At 48.4% G+C, this 21,171-nt stretch overlaps 1 protein-coding gene across 4 annotated transcripts in view; it reads left to right on the forward strand.

Annotated features, from left to right (window-relative positions):
• Positions 1–12,728: 12,728 nt before the first annotated feature.
• Positions 12,729–21,171, forward strand: part of amt (aminomethyltransferase) — a 42,720-nt gene continuing 34,277 nt past the window's right edge. Inside the window, exons 1-2 of one of the 4 annotated variants that reach the window (XM_086001301.1) lie at positions 12,729–12,876; positions 13,930–14,076. In XM_086001301.1, the coding sequence (XP_085857427.1) occupies positions 12,811–12,876; positions 13,930–14,076 (213 nt within the window). In that variant the 5' untranslated portion in view covers positions 12,729–12,810. The remainder of the gene's footprint in view (positions 12,877–13,929; positions 14,077–21,171) is intronic. The other 3 variants (XM_086001300.1, XM_086001302.1, XM_086001303.1) reach the window with 3 other exon arrangements.

Genomic DNA, 21,171 nt, shown 5'->3' on the forward strand with positions numbered 1-21,171 from the left:
GGGATAAATGGTTCATTCTCAGACTGGCAATCAGTAACTAGTGGTGTTCCGCAGGGGTCAGTGCTGGGTCCCCAACTCTTTACAATCTATATTAACGATTTGGAGGAGGGGACCGAGTGTAACATATCAAAGTTTGCAGATGATACTAAGATGGGAGGGAAAGTAGTGAGTGAGGAGGACATAAAAAACCTGCAAGGGGACATCGACAGGCTAAGTAAGTGGGCAGAGATTTGGCAGATGGAATACAATACTGGAAAGTGTGAGGTTATGCACTTTGGCAGGAAAAATCGTAGAGCAAGTTATTATCTTAATGGCAAGAAACTGGAAAGTACTGAAGTACAAAGGGATCTGGGGGTCCTGGTGCATGAAACTCAAAAGGTTAGTATGCAGGTGCAGCAAGTGATTAAGAAGGCCAATGGAATGTTGGCTTTCATTGCTAGGGGGATAGAATATAAAAATAGGGAGGTATTGCTTCAGTTGTACAAGGTATTGGTGAGGCCGCACCTGGAATACTGCGTACAGTTTTGGTGTCCATACTTAAGAAAGGACATACTTGCTCTCGAGTCAGTACAAAGAAGGTTCACTCGGTTAATCCCGGGGATGAGGGGATGGACATATGAGGAGAGGTTGAGTAGATTGGGACTCTACTCATTGGAGTTCAGAAGAATGAGAGGCGCTCTTATTGAAACATATAAGATTGTGAAGGGGTCGGATCGGGTGGATGCGGGGAAGATGTTCCCGATGATGGGTGAAACTAGAACTAGGGAGCATAGTCTTAGAATAAGGGGCTGCTCTTTCAAAACTGAGATGAGGAGGAACTATTCACTCAGAGGGTGGTAGGTCCATGGAATATGCTGCCCCAAAAAGCTGTAGAAGCTACATCATTACATAAATTTAAAACAGAAATAGACAGTTTCCTAGAAGTAAAGGGAATTAAGAGTTATGGGGAGCGGGCAGGAATTTGGACATGAGTCTAGGTTCGGATCGGTCATGGCCCTGTGGGTAGCGGAGCGGGCCCAGGGGCCGTGTAGCCTGATCCTGCTCCTATTTCGTGTGTCTAATTCGGTTAGATTCAGGAGATGGTTCTGTGATAGTGGATTGGCGGTTAGGATCAGATCAGCCATGATCTTATTGAATGGCGGAGCAGGCTCGAGGGGCCGATTGGCCTACTCCTGCTCCTATTTCTTATGTTCTTATGTTCTTATGTTAGACACAGACAGACAGACAGATGTATCCGTTTTATATATAGATAATATAAATACTCACTTGGCCGTACTCACCCAATCCGCTGCTTCCTCTTGCCCGCGTCACTTTTTGAATCGTGACGTGGCTCCGGAACACCGCCGCCAGTCTGTGAGATTGGTAAGCCTCTGTAAAAAAGCCCGCAAAAGTGAGTTTAAGTACTCACTATACCGCTGCTCTCTGCTCCTCCCGACATTGGCCTCTGTAAAAAAGCCCGCAAAAGTCAGTTTAAGTACTCACTGTACCGCCGCTCTCTGCTCCTCCTGACACTGGCCTCTGTAAAAAAGCCCGCGAAAGTGAGTTTAAGTACTCACTGTACCGCCGCTTTCTCCGCTCCCGACACTGGCCTCTGTAAAAAAGCCTGCGAAAGTCTAACCACCTCCCCTCGACATTCAACAGCATTACCAACACGAATCCCCCACCATCAACATCCTGAGGGGGCACCATTTACCAGAAACTTAAGGTTGTGTGTATTTGCAGCAACAAAGTTCTGATTGGTCCCATTGGATGACAAGACCTGATTTCTGATTGGTCCCCTTGGAGGACAAGACACACCCAGCAGTTTCTCTGGAATGTGTAATTAGATCTTCCCTGCCTGCATAATCAATTACTTTGCAAAGTGTAATTCGAGCCATTCTGAGTGCCTACTCCAGACAGAACTCACTTGGAACCCTCGCGGGTTAAGACCTTCTCCCACCCCACAAACAAGTTCCTGCCACCAACACCCAAGTTCCTTACCTTCTCCCCCCAAGTTCCTGACCTCTTCCTCCCCAACTTTCTGACCTCCTCCCCTCCAAGTTTCTGACAACCTCCCCCCCCCACTGAGTTCCTGATCTCCCCCCCCCCCGCCCAAGCTCCTGACCTCCCCATCCCCAAGTTTCTGACCTTCCCTCCCACCCTCAAGCTCCTGACCTTCTCCCCTGCCCAAGTTCCTCCCCCCCGCCCCCATTTCGGACCTTCTCCACCTGCCCAAGTTCCTCCTTCCCCCCCCCCCACCAGGTTCATGACCTCCCCCAACAATTCCGGACCTTCCCCCCCCCCCCCCAATAGATGGGGCATTTGTGTGTGGGTCACAGATGGTTAACAGGTTTATTCGGTATGAAGTGAATAGTGACAGTGTCATGACTTTTGGATTTTGTCCAGTCCAATGATGTCACTTGCCACACACGCACTGAGCTTTCCGAGAAATCAACCAGGTCAAGGGGGAGGAGAGGGAGAACATGGTGTGGGTGTAAAGGGGATGGGGTTGGAGGAACGTGATCCGTCTTGCTATCTGGATCACGCTCTCGCACTCATTCCCCCCCCCCCCGCTTAGACCTGAATCACGTTCATCCCCCATCCCCACTGAGCTGTCCGTGCTCTTTAACCCCCCCCGAGTTCCTGACCTCTTCCCCCAGAGTTCCTGACCTCCTCTCCCCTCCTCTCTCCCCTCTCCTCTTACTCTCTCCCCTTTCCCTCTCCTCTTCCTCTCCACCCTAATCTCACTCTCCCTCTGATTCTCTCTCCCCCCCTCCAATTCTCTCTCTCCCCTTCTGATTCCCTCTTTCTCCCCCTCCGATTCCCTCTCCCCCTCCGATTCCCTCTCCCCCTCCAATTTCCTCTTTCTCCCCCCTCCGATTCCATCTCTCTCTCCCCCTCCGATGCTCTTTCTCTCCTCCTGCTCTCTCTCTCTCTCCCCCTCCGATTCCCTCTCTCAACCTCCAATTCCCCCTCCTCCTCTCGCTCCCCTTACTCTCTCAACCTTCTCCTGTGGGTAGCACACCCACCTCTGCGTCAGAAGGTTGTGGGTTCAAGTCCCACTCCAGGGACTTGAGCACATAAAGCTAGGCTGACACTCCAGGGCAGTGCTGAGGGAGTGCTGCACTGTCGGAGGTGTCTTTCGGATGAAACGTTAAACCGAGGCCCTGTCTGCTGTCTGAGGTGGACATAAAAGATCCCATGGTGTGAAGGAATAAGCAATATACCTATTCAGAAAAATACACCATCCTATGAAATAATTCTAACTTTATTAAAACATGCCAAACTGGGCTTGAAAATCTAAAAACCTAACAATGGAAAAGCTGTAAACAGCATACAGGCTATTGAGATAACATAAGTTGTTGACACTGAATCAATAGCCTTATTGAAACAGAAGATTAGAGGTTCCTGAAAGTCTGCAGCCTTGGAAAGAACACAATGGTATATCCTGTTTAGGTGTCTTAAACCAACACTTCGGAAAGAATCACATAAATTAAAGAAACATATGCCTTCGTAAAAATAACATCAAATGAAACACGGGAGCCACGAGTCTGTGTTACAACCAGTTCAGGTAACTAAGAAGACAGTGGTGCACCTGGTTGAGGTGTTCTAAATGCAAAAGATACAAACAGAAGACTTTGGTAAGAATGACATCAAATAGATAGATCTGCTCCACACCGTTTTTTATGATAAGCTTTGAACACCTAAGGGTAGAGACATAATTCTTAATGCTACAAGCTGATCTAACTGGAGAAATAGTAGGGGCCAGCAGAAAAATGACTAGAGATAATTAGCTTACATCAGTGTGGTAAACCACTGTTTGTATTCCACTGTGTACATGCCAGTACATGCCTCGGCTGACTCCTCCCACGAATCCAGGTATAAAGGTGACTGCTCCACAGCCCCTTTGTATTCTGGACCGGTCGACCACTCGAGGCACACCTTCATTCTCTTGTTAATAAAAGCCTGTTAATTACTCGCTTAATCTCAGTCTTTTGAGTTATTGATAGCGCATCAATTTTATTAACAAGATTTTATAACGGAGAAGATCCTCACACCAGCATGCCTGGACTTAGATCATCGGGAGGCGGACTCATCCACCAAGTTTACTCACTGGCTTAGGTGTTTCGAAAAATTCCTGACCGCCTCCGCTGCAATCAAATCGGACGAGGACAAACTGGATGTCCTGACCTCCAAAGTGAACCACCGAGTGTACTCGGTCATCCAAGACGCGACCTCGTACGCGGATGCTATCAAGCTCCTCAAGGACCAGTACACGCACCCAGTGAACGAAGTGTACGCCAGGCACCTTCTGGGGAGTCGTAAACAACAACCTGGGGAATCGACCGAGGAATACCTTCAGGCACTGTCTGTGCTTGGCTGGGCCTGTGGTTGTAAGGATGTAAAGGCCGCCGTGTACACAGAGGAACTTATCCAGGACGCTTTTGTAGCGGGCCACAAGTCCAATTACACCCGACAGCGACTGTTGGAGCAGAGTGACCTCGACCTCAACAAGGCCTCTGAACTCGCACTATCATTGGACGCAGCCTACCGGGGCATGGATGCCTACTCCTCTGCACTGTGGACGCCGCGGGGAACGACAGCCTGGGACACGGTAGGACCGTCTCATAGCACCGTGCCACCCCAGCCACATCCCAGCAACGGCCCAACTACCGCAGCAGTGTCCCAAGGCCAGACAGCAGTGCCCCAAGGCCAGAAATGCTACTTCTGTGGCCAGGCCAAACACCCCAGAGCGCGCTGCCCGGCGAAAAATGCGATCTGCTCGGGCTGCGGGAAGAAGGGACACTACGCCAGCGTCTGCAGGGCCAAAGCCACCCCGAACCCCAGCAGCGCCGCGTGTGGGCCGTGCGGGCCGCCATCTTGGGCCTCCCCAGCCATGTGCGAACCACCGGAACAGCAGCCATTTTGGACGCCTCCAGCCACATGGGGATCATGGACGCCGCCATCTTGGACGACAGCCGGGACGCAGCAGGCCCCCAACACCGCCTCATCTGATACCCGCAGCGACACACCGACCCCTACGCTGGCCTCCGTTACACTGGACCAAGCGAGACCGCACCAGCTGGCCAGTTCCACAATGGACATTAAGGTAAATGGTCACGAAACAATCTGTCTTTTTGACTCTGGGAGCACGGAGAGCTTCATCCACCCCGACACGGTGCGACGTTGCTCTCTCCCAGTCCTGCCTGCGCACCAGCGGATTTCTATGGCCTCCGAGTCCCAGTCGGCGGACATTGGCGGCTACTGCGTGGTGATACTCGTAGTAGACGGGACTGTGTATGATAATTTTAAACTTCTGGTCCTGCCCGACCTCTGCGCTGCCGTTCTACTGGGGTTAGATTTTCAGTGCCACCTTAAAAGTGTTACGATGGCGTACGGTGGACCCCTCCCCCCACTCACAGTCCACAGCCAGCAGCTTCCAAATTGCCCGCCGTGCACCAGGTGCAACCTCTCCACACTCAGAGTCACCCCCCCCCCCACTGTTTGCTAACCTCACCCCCGACTGTAAGCCCATCGCCACAAAGAGCAGGCGATACAGTGCCGGGGACAGGGTTTTCATTAAAACCGAAGTGGAGTGGCTCCTGAAGGAAGGGATTATTGAGGGCAGCACCAGCCCCTGGCGAGCCCAGGTTGTGGTCGTTAAGACCGGCGAGAAGCAGCGCCTGGTCATCGACTACAGCCAGACAATAAATCGCTACACCCTGCTGGATGCTTACCCACTCCCCTGCATAGCTGATATCGTCAACCAGATCGCGCAGTACCGCGTCTTCTCGACCATTGACCTGAAATCAGCGTACCACCAGCTCCCTATCCGCCCTGAGGACCGCCAGTATACTGCCTTTGAGGCAAACGGCCGCCTCTATCACTTCCTTAGGGTTCCCTTTGGCGTCACCAACGGGGTCTCCGTCTTCCAAAGGGAGATGGACCGGATGGTCGATCAAAATGCGTTGCAGGCCACTTTCCCATATCTGGACAATGTGACCATCTGCGGCCATGACTTGCAGGACCATGACGCAAACCTTGAAAAATTCCTCTGCACCGCCAAACTCCTCAACCTGACGTATAACAAGGAGAAGTGCATATTCCGCACAACCCGCCTCGCCATCCTTGGCTGTGTTGTGGAACACGGAGTCATCGGCCCCGACCCAGCCACTCGCCCCTTCGAGCGCCTGAGCGTTGATTTTAAAGGGCCTCTCCCCTCCTCCGACCGCAATGTGTACTTCCTCAATATTATTGATGAGTACTCCCGTTTCCCGTTCGTCATCCCCTGCCCGGACATGACCAGTGCCACGGTCATTAAATGTCTGAACGACCTCTTCACCCTGTTCGGTTTCCCCAGCTATATCCATAGCGACCAGGGCTCATCGTTTATGAGCGATGAACTCCGTCAGTACCTGCTAGCTAGGGGTATTGCCACAAGCAGGACCACCAGTTACAACCCCCGGGGGAACGGACAGGTGGAAAGAGAGAATGCGACAGTTTGGAAGGCCGCCCTGCTAGCCTTAAAGTCTAGGGGCCTTCCGACCTCCCGCTGGCAGGATGTGCTCCCCGATGCGCTCCACTCTATTCGGTCACTGCTCTGCACTGCCACTAACGCCACCCCTCATGAGAAAATGTTTGTCTTCCCAAGGAAGTCCACATCGGGGACATCGCTACCGCCATGGCTGACGTCCCCAGGGCCGGTCCTACTGAGAAGACACGTGAGGACCCATAAAATGGACCCCCTGGTCGAGAGGGTCGACCTCCTCCACGCCAACCCCCAGTATGCTTACATTGCGTACCCGGACGGGCGGGAGGACACAGTCTCCATAAGAGACCTCGCACCCTCGGGGGCCACAGTAACCCACTACCCACTACCACCCCCCCCCACGATCCGATATCCAGCCCCAGCAGACGGCAGGCCTGGGCCCCGCGACCCGCTCGACATCTACGAGGACTACACACCAGTGCCCCAGCCTACGCGGGACTCGACGCCGGAAGCTTCACTACCCCTGCCGTCGCCACGTCGATCACAGCGGCAGACAAGACCTCCGGAGAGACTCCAATACACTAACTTTTAATACACTTCACCCCGCCGGACTCAATTTTAAACAAGGGGTGAATGTGGTAAACCACTGTTTGTATTCCACTGTGTACATGCCTGTACATGCCTCGGCTGACTCCTCCCACGAATCCAGGTATAAAGGTGACTGCTCCACAGCCCCTTTGTATTCTGGACCGGTCGACCACTCGAGGCACACCTTCATTCTCTTGTTAATAAAAGCCTGTTAATTACTCGCTTAATCTCAGTCTTTTGAGTTATTGATAGCGCATCAATCAGCAGAAAACTTCAAAGGAAATACCACTGAAAAAGGGTATAAAAATTGAACTTTCAAATGGGAAGATAGATTCGCTTGAAGGGGCAAAGTGATCTCAGCTTCAGAGGCAAGCTCTGTAAGTCTGCAACTCTTTGAATCTCGGGGATCAACGATATTGTATTTGATTTTGGTGGATATCCTGGAATAACTAAGAACTGTAAAACTGGCGAAGGTAAGATTTGAGAATAAGGATCTCTGATAATAGAATTGTAAGATTTTTGTATTTGGAACTGTTAATGTTGCGATTGAATCACCAACTGTAAATTACATGTCAGTTCTTTAATAAATCTATATATTTTTAGAATTGTCTCACATAGTACTTCTGTATCAAACTTGCGAACTCAATCTCTGTACACTCTGTGGTGCGGAGTTGCAGAATTCTGGGGGAGTTTTCCGGACCCTCATAATATCCGGAACATTACAGTCTAGCTAAACTTATTAAAAGTGCTATCTGGAGGACGGTAACATCTTCAGGTTGTTCCTTTCCTTTAGGGAGAGATAGTCTGGACCTTTAGACCCAATTAAGCGTCTTTAGGATTCGGCTACCTCTAACTTTAGTTGAAAGTGAACGTCTGGGGAATACGCCTGATCCAGGGTAGCCCTAAAGGGGCTAGGACTAGTAATAATCCCTTCAATGGCACTATTTCGAAGAAGAGCAGGCGAGTTATCCCAGGTGTCCTGGCAAATATTTATCCCTCAATCAACATAACAAAAACAGATTATCTGGTCATTTATCACATTGCTGTTTGTGGGAGCTTGCTGTGCACAAATTGGCTGTCGCATTTCCCACATTACAACAGTGACTACACTCCAAAAACGTATGTCATTGGCTGTAAAGCGCTTTGAGACGTCCGGTGGTCGTGAAAGGCGCTATATAAATTTAAGTCTTTCTTTTCCTCTCTTTCTCTCTCCCTCTTTCTCCCCCCTCCGATTCCTTCTCTCTCTCCCCCCTCTGATTCCCTCCCCCCTCCGATCCTCTCTCTCTCCCCTTTCGTCCCTCTCTTCTCCCCCAGGCCAGCACGGATCCGGTGACCTTCTCCCAGGGAGCTGAAGAAAGTGTGGCCCACGCTGCACTGCAGGCCGCAATTGTGGGGTACTGTGCATGCATAGCCTCGGTAACAGCGCACACGCACAGAAGGGGATCGCGTGCGCATGCGCGGCTCCGGGATACTGCGCGCATGTGCAGAAGGCCGTGCAGAATGTTCGTGCAAATAATCACTCTGGAAAGTTAACTGGACTAGCCGCATAAATGCTGTGGCTACAAGAGCAGGTCAGAGGCTGGGTATTCTGCAGCGAGTGACTCCCCTCCTGACTCCCCAGAGCCTTTCCACCATCTACAAGGCACAAGCCAGGAGTGTGATGGAATACTCTTTGTTGGACTGCTTTCTTGTTCTTTTTCATCTTGTTACTTTAAACACCAGATTACACACACACTCAGTTGTAGCAATGCAGGATCAGCCTTTATTGTAACCTCATACCATCCACAACCAGTATGAGCAGCTGTTGAGACATCACACTTCACGATTCCAGTATGAGCTGTTGAATAGTGGTTCACTCACACATCTTACACCATTCTTTACCTTTGATCATTACATTCCATGCATACCACCAATACATCATAGTACATCAAAGATACATTCAACTGACAACAGAATAACAGCATGAACTAAACAAACATGCATTACCATAAACACAAGTGACCTGATTGCTGTCATAAACTCTTCCCATTCCCCTAAACACAAGTGAGCAAGCTGACATATTCCAGACCATTACAAATATGGCTGAATTACTCTTACACATTCTACTATTTTACTGTCCTATGACAATATCCTTGCTATTCGGCCTGTTTAAACAAGTTATAACACATCACACATCATGTGCTGATCCCACAGACTGCCCAGAAAGAACAGTTGAGATACTCAGATAATGAGAACCTTCATTTCCACACTCTTCACTTGCCTGGATGAGTGCAGCTCCAACAACACTCAAGAAGCTCGATACCAGCCAGGACAAAGCAGCCCACTTGATTGGCATCCCACCCACCACCTTAAACATTCACTCCCTCCACCACCAGCGTACCGTGGCTGCAGTGTGCACCATCTATAAGATGCACTGTAGCAACTCGCCAAGGCTTCTGCGACAGCACCTCCCAAACACGCGACCTCTACCACCTAGAAGGACAAGGGCAGCAGGCACATGGGAGCACCATCACCTCCAAGTTCCCCTCCAAGTTACACACCATCTTGACCTAGAAATAGATCACCATTCCTTCAAAACCCTGGAACTCCCTCCCTAACAGCACTGTGGGAGTACGGCTCACCACAACCTTCTCAAGGGCAATTAGGGATGGGCAATAAATGCTGGCCTTGCCAGCGATGCCCACATCCCATGAATGAATAAAAATAAATGCAAGTTCTTTCTTTTTGTTTGCTATTGCTCTCTCTGTCTAAACCCACCCCAATTCCTGCCTCCAGGGTAAATATTTTCCACCAGATGGCCACCATCATGTCTAGCAGCATCGTGTCTAGCACCACCATGTCTACCACTTTCTTCTTCTTAGGCAGTCCCTCGGAACTGAGGATGACTTGCTTCCACATTAAGAATGAGTTCGCAGGTGACTGATTGGTCCAATGCGGGACCTACAGTCTCTGTCACAGGTGGGGCAAACGGTGGTTGAAGGGACGGGTGGGTGGGGTGCTTGGGTTGACGTGCGCTCCTTGCACTGCCTGCGCTTGGCTTCCGCTTGCTCCCGGCGAAGAGACTCGAGGTGTTCGGCGCCTTCCCGGATGCTTCTCCTCATCATGTCTAGCACCACCATGTCTAGCACCACCATGTCTAGCACCACCATGTCTAGCACCATCATGTCTACCACCATGTCTAGCACCATCATGTCTACCACCACCATGTCTACCACCACCATGTCTCGCACCACCATGTCTAGCACCATCATGTCTACCACCACGTCTACCACCATGTCTAGCACCACCATGTCTAGCACCACCATGTCTACCACCATCATGTCTAGCACCATCATGTCTAGCACCACCATGTCTACCACCATCATGTCTAGCACCACCATGTTTAGCACCATCATGTCTACCACCATCATGTCTACCACCATCATTTCTACCACCACCATGTCTACCACCACCATGTCTACCACCATCATGTCTCGCACCACCATGTCTAGCACCATCATGTCTACCACCACCATGTCTACCACCACCATGTCTAGCACCACCATGTCTACCACCACCATGTCTAGCACCATCATGTCTACCACCCCCGTGTCTAGCACCATCATGTCTACCACCACCATGCCTACCACCATCATGCCTACCACCATCATGTCTACCACCATGTCTACCACAATCATGTCTACCACCATCATGTCTACCACCATCATGTCTACCACCATGTCTACCACCATCATGTCTCCCACCATCATGTCTACCACCACGTCTAGCACCACGTCTATCACCATCATGTCTACCACCACCATGTCTAGCACCATGCCTATCAGCAGAAAAACTTTGCTTTTATACAGCTCCCTTCGTGACATCTCAAAGTGCTTTACAGACAATGAAGTACTTTTTGAAGTGTAGTCACTGTTGTAATGTAGGAAACACACCAGCCAAATTGTAGAACGCTCCCAGCAATGAGATGACCACCAGATAATGGCCCAGAAATTCGGGTCAGGGGCTTCCCGCGGGTGCAAGCCCCCGACCTACACTTACATATCGCGCTGACATTTGAAGACTGGGCCTGCTTGGATTTCCGGTCTGTGGCCCGGTTCAGCTCCCGGCACGCTGTGTGTGCGTGATCCAGCGGCGTACTTAGTGCGATGAGCCGGCTGGGATCACGTGAGCACTGGGCAACCAATGGGAGTTTACAAAAGTCCATTCATGAGTTAGACATAAGACCTGTCAAACTCATGAAAAGTACGGGCGCCCAAAACACTACTTAAACTTTAAATAAAAGTTTTTTTAAATTCCAATAATTAAATTAACTATTAATAACTTTAAAAAAACTAATTTAAACAATTATTCAAATTTTTGCCAAAATTTTTTTTTCAAGAAATCGGGTCCAAAGACACTTACCTTACTGTAAATTCTTTAAAAATAATAAACCTGTGGAAAAAAAATTCTAACTTTAATTATTAGACCGCTTACCTTATAAAACTAAGTCCTTACGTCTGCTTTTTACATTCGTAAAAAGTGGAGGCCTCCACGCACGGACAAACCTGTCAAAAAAACTGAAGTTCAACGCGTACGCGCTGCCTGAAACGTCGCAGGCGAACCGCCTCTTAACCCCTTGGTTCAGAGGAGAGGAAATGCCGGTTTTCCGCGCATGCGCTGTGCATGCTGAAATCCGGCACTTCCAACGGGCCCACGCGTGAGTACCCCGTCCGTACTCACGCGTTGGGACCGGAATTACTGGGCCAATCTGTTTTAGTGATGGGTAAGGGTTAACGGCTGACCATGGAGAAAGCCCCTGGTCTTCTCCGAATAGTGCCGTGGGATCTTTTACATCCACCTGAGAGGGCAGACAGGGCCTCGGTTTAATGTCTCATCTGAAAGACGGCACCTCCGACAGTGCAGCACTCCCTCAGTACTGCACTGGAGTATCAGCTGGATTTTGTGCTCAAGTCTCTGGAGTTTGACTTGAACCCACAACCTTCTGACTCAGAGGCAAGTGTGCTACCTCTGTATCCTTCAACTTAGAGCTAACAACATCATAATTCAACTTTCAACTTTATTGTCATTGTACAATGCACAACGAAATGTGATCTTGCAAGCTCCCATGAGTCCAGTACAAATAACATTAACATTAAACGTAAATAGCACCATCCTGGGAGAAGCAAAGCCGCTGCGTCTGTGCGCGCCGCCATTCCATTTCCACCATTCCTCCTGTCTGACAATCTTCAGCACAACGCCCGGGCCTGCTCACCAGCCGCCCCTCCCGGGACTCCTTGCGTGACCTTCTCACCAACCGCCCCTCCTTCGGGGCTCCTTCCGTGACCTTCTGCACCTGGTCTTCTCTGATGGTCACCCCTCCAGGTACTAACCAGGCCTAGCTCTAGCTTAGTCTTCACAAGCCTTGCCAGTGACCCTGTCCCTAGTCCCAGGAACAGGACTAGTATATATCCATAAAAACAAGGCAGATTGTAGAAATGTGTAAACAGATTAAGCTGCGTTTAAGAATGACGTAAATCAAAACAGGTCACATTCCAGTTCGCCCACACTGAGTCTGATAAAAGTGAATCATTGGTGGGGCTGGTTATCAGAGTGCACCGGGGAGTTGTAGTTCCAGGGCGCGGATTGGTTCGCAGGATCCCAAAGGGGCTGGACTACAATTCCCAGAATGCCTCTCTGGCTGAGTACGCGCATGCTCGCATTGCAGGAGACCGGGGAGAGCGAGTGTTGCGTTGTAGCTGCACTGGGAGTGGGACATGTTGGGAGTTAGCGCTCGGCTGGGATTCGGGGTCCGTTTGCATCGCTGCTACAGTCATGGCACGGTAATTACCGGGCACCGGGGCTCAGCGGGCTGGAAGGGAATCGCATTAACAGGATTTTGGGGGGGGAATAGTATTGAATTACTTGACATGGGGTATTCCCTGATTGGTTGGGGGGGCTAGTATTGAATTACCTAGCTAGGGTTATTCCTAGATTTAGAGGGCTAGTATTGCATTGCCTAACCATGAATATTACCAGACATGGAAGAGGTGAATCACAGCATTGTCAGGCTGGTGTTCTGGGATGTTCTGGATTTTGAACTAATCCTTAAAACCACCCCAGCAAGTTCCGCTGGTGGCTCAGTTGGTTAAGGCGGCGATTGGCTGAGCTGTACGTCCTAGCTAATCCCAGATTCAGTCCCTCTGTTGTTCCCTGATCTCAGCCAAGCCTGCAGCTAGGAACTCTAAAATTTGTTTTAGTGATCTGGGCTACCCAGTGACTTGTGCTGGAAAAGATGTTTGTGTTGATTTTACTATGGTGATCCCACAGTTGAATATCTTGGAGCTGCTTAGCCTCTTGTAGGAAGAGTAGCCATTTGGGAATGTGATAGAGGGCTGATAGCCAATGTGGACCTGTACATAGAAACATAGAAACATAGAGATAGGAACAGGAGTAGGCCATTCGGCCCTTCGAGCCTGCTCCGCCATTCAATGAGATCATGGCTGATCTTCGTCTGAGATCATAGCTGATCTTACCAGTTCAGTACCCCGTCCCCGCCTTTTCTCCGTAACCCTTAATCCCCTTAGCCTTCAGAAATATATCCAATTCTCTCTTGAAAATATTTATTGAATTAGCCTTCACAGCCCTCTGTGGCAGGGAATTCCACAGGCTCACCACTCTTTGAGTGAAGAAATTCTTCCTCATCTCTGTTTTAAATGATTTGCCCGCTATTTTTAGACTGTGGCCCCTGGTTCTGTGCTCCCCGGCCATTGGAAACATTCTCTCTGAATTCAGCCTGTCCAGGCCTGCCATAATTTTATGTTTCGATGAGATCCCCTCTCAATCTTCTAAACTCCAGTGAGTACAAGCCCAAACTATTTAATCTCTCTTCGTAGGTCATTCCCGCCATTCCAGGTATCAGCCTGGTGAATCGCCGTTGCACTCTTTCCATGGCAAGAACATCCTTCCGCAGATGGGGCGACCAAAACTGTACACAATACTCCAGATGCGGTCTCACCAGCACCTTGTACAGCTGTAGTAAGGTATCCCTATTCCTATACTCGAACCCCCTTGATATGAAGGCCAACATACCATTTGCCTTCTTAATCGCCTGTTGCACCTGCATGCTCTCCTTCAGTGACTGGTGCACAAGAACACCCAGGTCCCTCTGCACTTCCCCATCTCCCAATCTATTGCCATTTAGATAATAATCCACCCTCCTGTTTTTACCCCCAAAGTGGATAACCTCGCATTTATCCACATTATAGTGCATCTGCCACGTATCCGCCCATTCCCCCAACCTGTCCAAATCGCACTGTAGCCTCCTGACATCCTCATCAGAGCCCACCCCTCCTCCTAGTTTAGTGTCGTCAGCGAATTTGGAAATATTGCATCCAATTCCCTGATCCAGATCATTTATATATATTGTGAACAGCTGGGGTCCCAGGACAGATCCTTGCGGCACCCCGCTGGTCACTGCCTGCCACTCCGAAAACGAGCCGTTTATTCCAACTCTCTGTTTTCTATCCGCCAGCCAGTTCTCTATCCACGTTAATACTTTGCCCCCAATCCCATGAGCCTTAATTTTGCATGATAATCTTTTGTGTGGAACCTTATCGAAGGCTTTCTGGAAGTCAAGGTACACCACATCCACTGGCTCCCCCCCATCTATTTTACCAGTTACTTCCTCAAAAAATTCCAGCAGATTAGTCAAACACGATTTACCCTTTGTAAATCCATGTTGACTCTGTCCGATCCTTTCCCCATTTGTCAAGTGCTCCGCTATTTTATCCTTAATAATGGACTCTAGCATTTTGCCCACAACCGATGTAAGGCTTACTGGTCTATAATTCCCTGCTTTCTCTCTACCCCCCTTTTTAAATATTGGGGTAACATTAGCTACCCTCCAATCCACGGGTACTGTTCCCGAGTCAATGGAGTTCCGGAAGATGATCCTTAGAGCATCTGCTATCTCCAGGGCCACCTCCTTAAGTACCCTAGGATGTAGTTTATCAGGCCCCGGGGATTTGTCGGCCTTCAGTCCCCTCAACTTACCCAACACCATATCCCTGGAGATACTAATTTCTGTCAGCTCCTCCCTCTCATTAGTCCCTATGTTTGTCGATATTCCTGGGAGGTTATTTGTGTCCTCCTTTGTGAATACAGAACCAAAGTATGAGTTTAATTGGTCTGCCATTTCCTTATTCTCCATTTATATATTCTCCCGAATCGGACTGCAAGGGACCGACTTGGGATTTTACCAGTCTTTTCCTCCTGATATACCGATAAAAGCTTTTGCAGTCTGTCTTTATGTTTGCTGCAAGTTTACTTTCGTATTCTATTTTCCCCTTCCTGATTAATCCCTTTGTCCTCTTTTGCTGTATCCTGTACTGCCCCCAATCTTCCGGTCTGGTGCTTTTTTTTGCCAGTTGATATGCCCTTTTTTTTGATTTTATGCTGTCCCTAATTTCCCTTGTTATCCACGGTTGAGTCACCTTTTTAGGTTTATTTTTATGCCAAACCGGTATAAACATGTTCTGGAATTCTTCCATTCTATCTTTGAATGCTTGCCATTGTCTATCCACTGTCAATCCCCCCAGAAACACCACCCAATCAATCTTACCCAATTCCCGTCTCATACCCTCGTAATTCCCTTTATTTAAGTTCTGGACCTTAGTCTCTGATTCAATTTCCTCACTCTCCATCTCGACTGAGAGCTCGATCATATTATGATCGCTCTGACCCAAGGGGCCTCGTACAAGAAGATTGCTGATAAGTCCCTTCTCATTGCACAATACCCAGTCTAAAATGGCCTGATCTCGAGTCGGCTCCTCGACATATTGGTCCAGATAACCGTCCCGAAAACATTCCAGGAATTCCTCCTCCTCAGAATTTTTACTAATTTGGGTAGTCCAATCAATATGTAAATTAAAGTCACCCATGATGACAGCTGTGCTCTTATCGCACGCTTCTCTAATTTCCCTTTTTATGCCTTCCCTCACCTCCATATTACTATTTGGAGGCCTATATATCACACCCACTAACGTTTTCCTCCCCTTGCTATTTCTCATTTCTACCCATACAGATTCCGTTTCATCCGAGTTAATATCCTTCCTTTCCATTGCATTAATCCCCTCCTTTACCAGCAATGCTACCCCACCTCCCCTACCTTTTTGCCGATCCTTCCTAAATATTGTATATCCCTGGATGTTAAGTTCCCAGCCTTGCCCACCCTGCAGCCACGTTTCTGTAATCCCAATCAAATCATACTTGTTTACCTCTATTTCCACAACTAATTCATCCACCTTGTTCCTAATGCTTCTAGCATTAAGATACAAAGCCTTCAGGCTTGCTTTTTTCACACTCTCATTATGAATTAGTTTGGCCCTTTGTGTTTCTCTCCTTTGCTTATTGCTTCTCACCTTTTCTACCATCTATTTCTAACTTCATATGACTTCCCTCTTTTCCACTACCTAGGTTCCCATCCCCCTGCCAAATTAGTTTAAATCCTCCCGAACCGCCCTAGAAAATATTACCCCGAGGACATCGGCTCCCTCACAGTTCAGGTGTAGACCGTCCCCTTGGTACAGGTCTCTCCTCCCCAAGAACTGGTTCCAATGCCTCAAGAATTTAAATCCCTCTCCCTTGCACCACTGCTCAAGCCACGTATTTAGCTTATCTATCTTACTCTCTCTAAACTTATTAGCTCGTGGCACTGGTAGCAATCCAGAGATTACTACCTTTGAGGTCCTACTTTTCAATTTAGCTCCTAACTCCCTAAATTCAGCTTGTAGGACCTCCTCCCTCTTTTTACCTACATCGTTAGTACCTACATGTACCACGACAACTGGCTGATCCCCCTCCCCCTTCAGAATGCTCTGCACCCGCTCCGAGACATCCTTGACCCTTGCACCAGGGAGGCAACATACCATCTTGGAGTCTCGGTCTCGGCCACAGAAACTCCTATCTATCCCCCTTACAATTGAATCCCCTATCACTATAGCCCTATCCCTCTTTTTCCCGCCCTTCTGTGCAGCAGAGCCAGTCATGGTGCCCTGAACCTGGCTGCTGGTGCCTTCCCCTGATAAGTCATCTCCCCCAACAGTACCCAAAACGGTAAACCTGTTTTGGAGGGAGATGACCGCAGGTGACTCCTGCACTACCTTCCTGCCTTTACCCTGCCTTTTGGTCACCCATTTACTGTCTGAGCTAGCCTTTACCTGCGGTGTGACCAACTCACTGAATGTGCTATCCACAACATCCTCAGCATCGCGTATGCTCCAGAGTGAGTCCATTCGCAGCTCCAGCGCCGCCATGCGGTCTGCTAGGAGCTGCAGCTGGACACACTTCCTGCACACATAGTTGTCAGGGACAGTGTCCCTGATTTCCCACATGGCACAGGAGAAGCATGACACGGGTCCGAGCTGCCCTTCCATGACTTAACCCTTACAATACCCTTTTATTTACTACGATTTAGCTTAATTATTGAATTTTACTTAGAATAAGTTTGTGAAAGTACTCACCAACCAGTCACCTACCTGTTTTCTGGTGTTGTATTTTCACTGCCGCCTCCTGTCCTGGAACCTTTTCCACCTAGGTTAGGCTCCTGAAATAAAATAAATTGAACCTACCTTTTCAACTTCCCCTAACCCCTAAAAGGTTAGAGGAGGTGGAAGGGTGGGAGACACTACACTGTAGTGTTTCGGGTTTAGCAACAGCTCCACCTATATAAGAGTTACTGGCCTCCTGCTCTCCCGACTGCACCAGCTGTGAAAGAAAAAGCCCGTGAAAGGTGAGCTTTTAAACTCACCAGTTACTGGCCTCCTGCTCTCCCGACTGCCCCAGCAGTTACTGGCCTCCTGCTCTCCCGACTGCCCCAGCTGTGGTCTCGGGCCTCGCCTCTCTCCGGTTTTTATACCGGGCTCCGACTCACTGCTCCCGACTGGTCTCGGGCCTCGCTGTGTAGTCAGTGCCTTCAGGAGAGGAAGAAAATTACATTCTTCAGTGTATGTTCACTAAGTGTAACAAACTTGGAGTGTCAGTAATGTTCCAAGATAAATGGTAATCTGCTTGAGCTTTGCTCTTTGATTTATTGCGCCTGAACCCATTGATTATTGCCCTGCCTTGTAAACTGCCAGGGTGCATTATTCATGTTACAAGATTAGATTTTCATATCTGGGATAGTTTGATGTAATTTCTATAGTGTCTTTCATGACCATCGGATGTCCCAAAGCATTTTACAGCCAATGAAGTACTTTTTGAAATGTCATCACTGTTGTAATGTAGTAAATATGTAGGTAATATCTAAATATTGCTAATTTTCAGTAAAATGTAATACTGGGTATGTGAAATAGCCATACTATATCCACTGAACTGAGAAACACCCAACAGAGCCATTATATTGTCATTATATGATCTTGTCATTCCCAGCTTTTGTGCAGTAAGACCACACTTGTAATGTTGGGTGTAATTTCACAAGGTGAGCTTAACACAAGTGATTGGTGCAACATTGCATTGCATTGCTTTTCCCACGTACCTTACCCTAAATGCACCCAGTGACAATGCTGAGTTTTCCTTGTGTGGGGTGAAGGGAGGTTCTGAATGATCTAGGGCTTCTTGCCATGGTGGATTTTAGTCAGGGTTGTTCTTTAACATCTGCCAGTGACCATGGGAGGAGTTGTCCAAGATGTCAGGTTCTGTTTCAGCAGGTTCTAGGCCTTTTTTTATTCCTGTCCCTGGGCAATGATCTCAGCGTGCCATTCTCCCTCACCCCACCCCCCCTCTGCCCGCCTGCCCCTTTATATTTGCAGCACCCAGATTCAGATTAGATTTATTTGCCACATGTAACAAGTACAATGGAATGCTTGTTCCCCGTAGGGACGTGTTGCTGGTGTCTGTGGGTCGGCTCTGCAGAGCTCCAATTAGTGTGTAATCTGGTTACTCTTTCGAAGCTGTGCGTGGTCAGGTTATTTACACTGGGACATTTCTTCAACAAATAAGTTATTGATCTACCCATGAAGTTGGGGAAACATTTCACACTTGCCCGGCACTGGCGTGCAATCTTTACCCAGCTTTGTGTTGTAAGGTACACTGATCTAAATCTTACAATTTTGCATTTTTGGAAATAGATGCAAGTAAAGCTGTGGGCCTGTAACCGGAGGCCTTGGGTTCACCACTTTTATTTTGCTGTAACCGGCAGCCCTGTTTGTAGACCTGTATTCTTAATGGGTCTGCAATGTCAGCAGTTCCCTGAACGTTGGGTGATTTATATTTAGGACATTGGCTGACCTGGTATGGTGGTGTAGTGGTTATGTTATTGGACTAGTAATCTGGAGAACATGTCAGTTTGAGAATTTGAATTCAGTGTTTAAAAATTCTGGAAATATGAAGCTGCCAGATTGTCCTCAAAACTCAACTGGTTGACTGATGTCCTTCAGGGAAGGAATCCTGCTGTCCATTCCCAGTCTGGCCTATCTGTGACTCCAGTCCCACACCAACATGGCTGAGTCAGGGTAATAAATGTTGGCCTTGCCAGAGACACCCACATCCTGGGAATGAATTAAAAGTAAAATGACCGGCAAGGTCTCTTGCAGTGTAAAAAGTATCTTCAGACCCTAAAGAGAAGAAGCAGGTTGAACTGGTTAATGCTAAACTAGTAACCGTGATAACTTGAATGCAGAAGCCATTCTTGTGAATCCTCAGGGTATTTTTAAGCTAATGCGCCCTGGTGGGAAACAGACGCGATTGGATCGGCTGCCCCATTGGTTAAACTAAAATTACCCGACTTGGTGTTTAACGGCCTTGTTGGTTCACAAAATTTGCAGAATGGATGTGTTCCCTCTGTTACTGTTTTTAAAGTCAGTTGATCCAAATTAGTGTTGGCTCAGTACAAGACCTGCGTGTTGGGCATAGCAAGGAGCCCTGTAGTACCTGTCTCACTGCTCAGTAAATGAAACGGGTGGGTGAGAAAACCTTTTTGTATACAAGTCATGCATCTAATGTGTGCCAGACACACGTCAAATATATTTAAAAAGAGAAAGACAGTTTTCTTTGCTGGTTTCTTTTGTCATGGAGTCAGAAACTTACGAGCACCTACTATTGTGCAAACTGCCCTCACTAATGGTCATTAACCTTTGATTTGATTTAAGTGTTTGTCAGGTAACCCTGTGTTCCTCCAATTCTGACCTCTTGCGCATCCCCTATTTCCTTCGCCCCTCCATTGGCGACCGTGCCTTCAGTTGCCTGGGCCCAAAGTTCTGGAATTCCCTCCCTAAACCTCTACCTCTCTCTGCCCCTTTTTAAGACACTCCTTAACACCTACTGTTTTGACCAAGCTTTGTCACCTGTCCTAATATCTCCTTATGTGGCCCGTTATCACTTTTGTCTCATTACGCTCCTGTGAAGTGACTTGGCAGGTTTTACTACATTAAAGGTGCTATATAAACACAATGGTTACAGTTTGTACCCTTCAGTTCACACTGCTGTAAAGAGGCTCAGTTATCAGTCCCTGGAGAGCTGAACCAGCTTCATAACTGTTTGAGGGTGCTTAATTACCAAGCTCAGCACTTTTTTTGAATTTCCTCAACAATTAAAAGGGACCAGATTAGTGCTGTGATTGGTGATTGCACGTCACTATGTAGAACTAGTGAATGTGCCACTTTATTCTTCTTCTTCTCCGTAGAGGAAGCTGTTGAATCTAGCCCCATGCTTCACTGTAGGCATTTTAATATTAATCGGAAAGAAATGGGGCAACCCTCTGGGATCAGGAATTCATTGCGAGGGATTGAAAGCCCCAAGACATTCCATTCTCTCTTCCGCAATATGTTGATTGTGAGAGTTTACGATCATTGGTAAAATAATTGCACCGGATATTCTTGAGAGAGACTTCCCTTTGTCCCGTATCCTCCGTAGACTGTAGGTACCCCGATGGGTTCTGGGTAGCCCAGATGCTGAGCACACACAGAGACATCATCGTGCAGCACAGGGGCGGTGCCATACATGTGTCCCTTACTCTCACATTATAATCATAAAATCTTACTGCACAGAAGGAGGCCATTTGGTCCATCGTTGTGCCTGTGTCGGCTCTTTGAAAGAGCTGTCCAAACACCCCTTAGGTTAGGTAGTGGTCAGGGACAGGA

This window comes from Somniosus microcephalus, chromosome 11, assembly GCF_052327205.1.
Source record: "Somniosus microcephalus isolate GS21.2 chromosome 11, FLI_Smic_1.0, whole genome shotgun sequence".
Classification (NCBI taxonomy): Eukaryota; Metazoa; Chordata; class Chondrichthyes; order Squaliformes; family Somniosidae; genus Somniosus; species Somniosus microcephalus.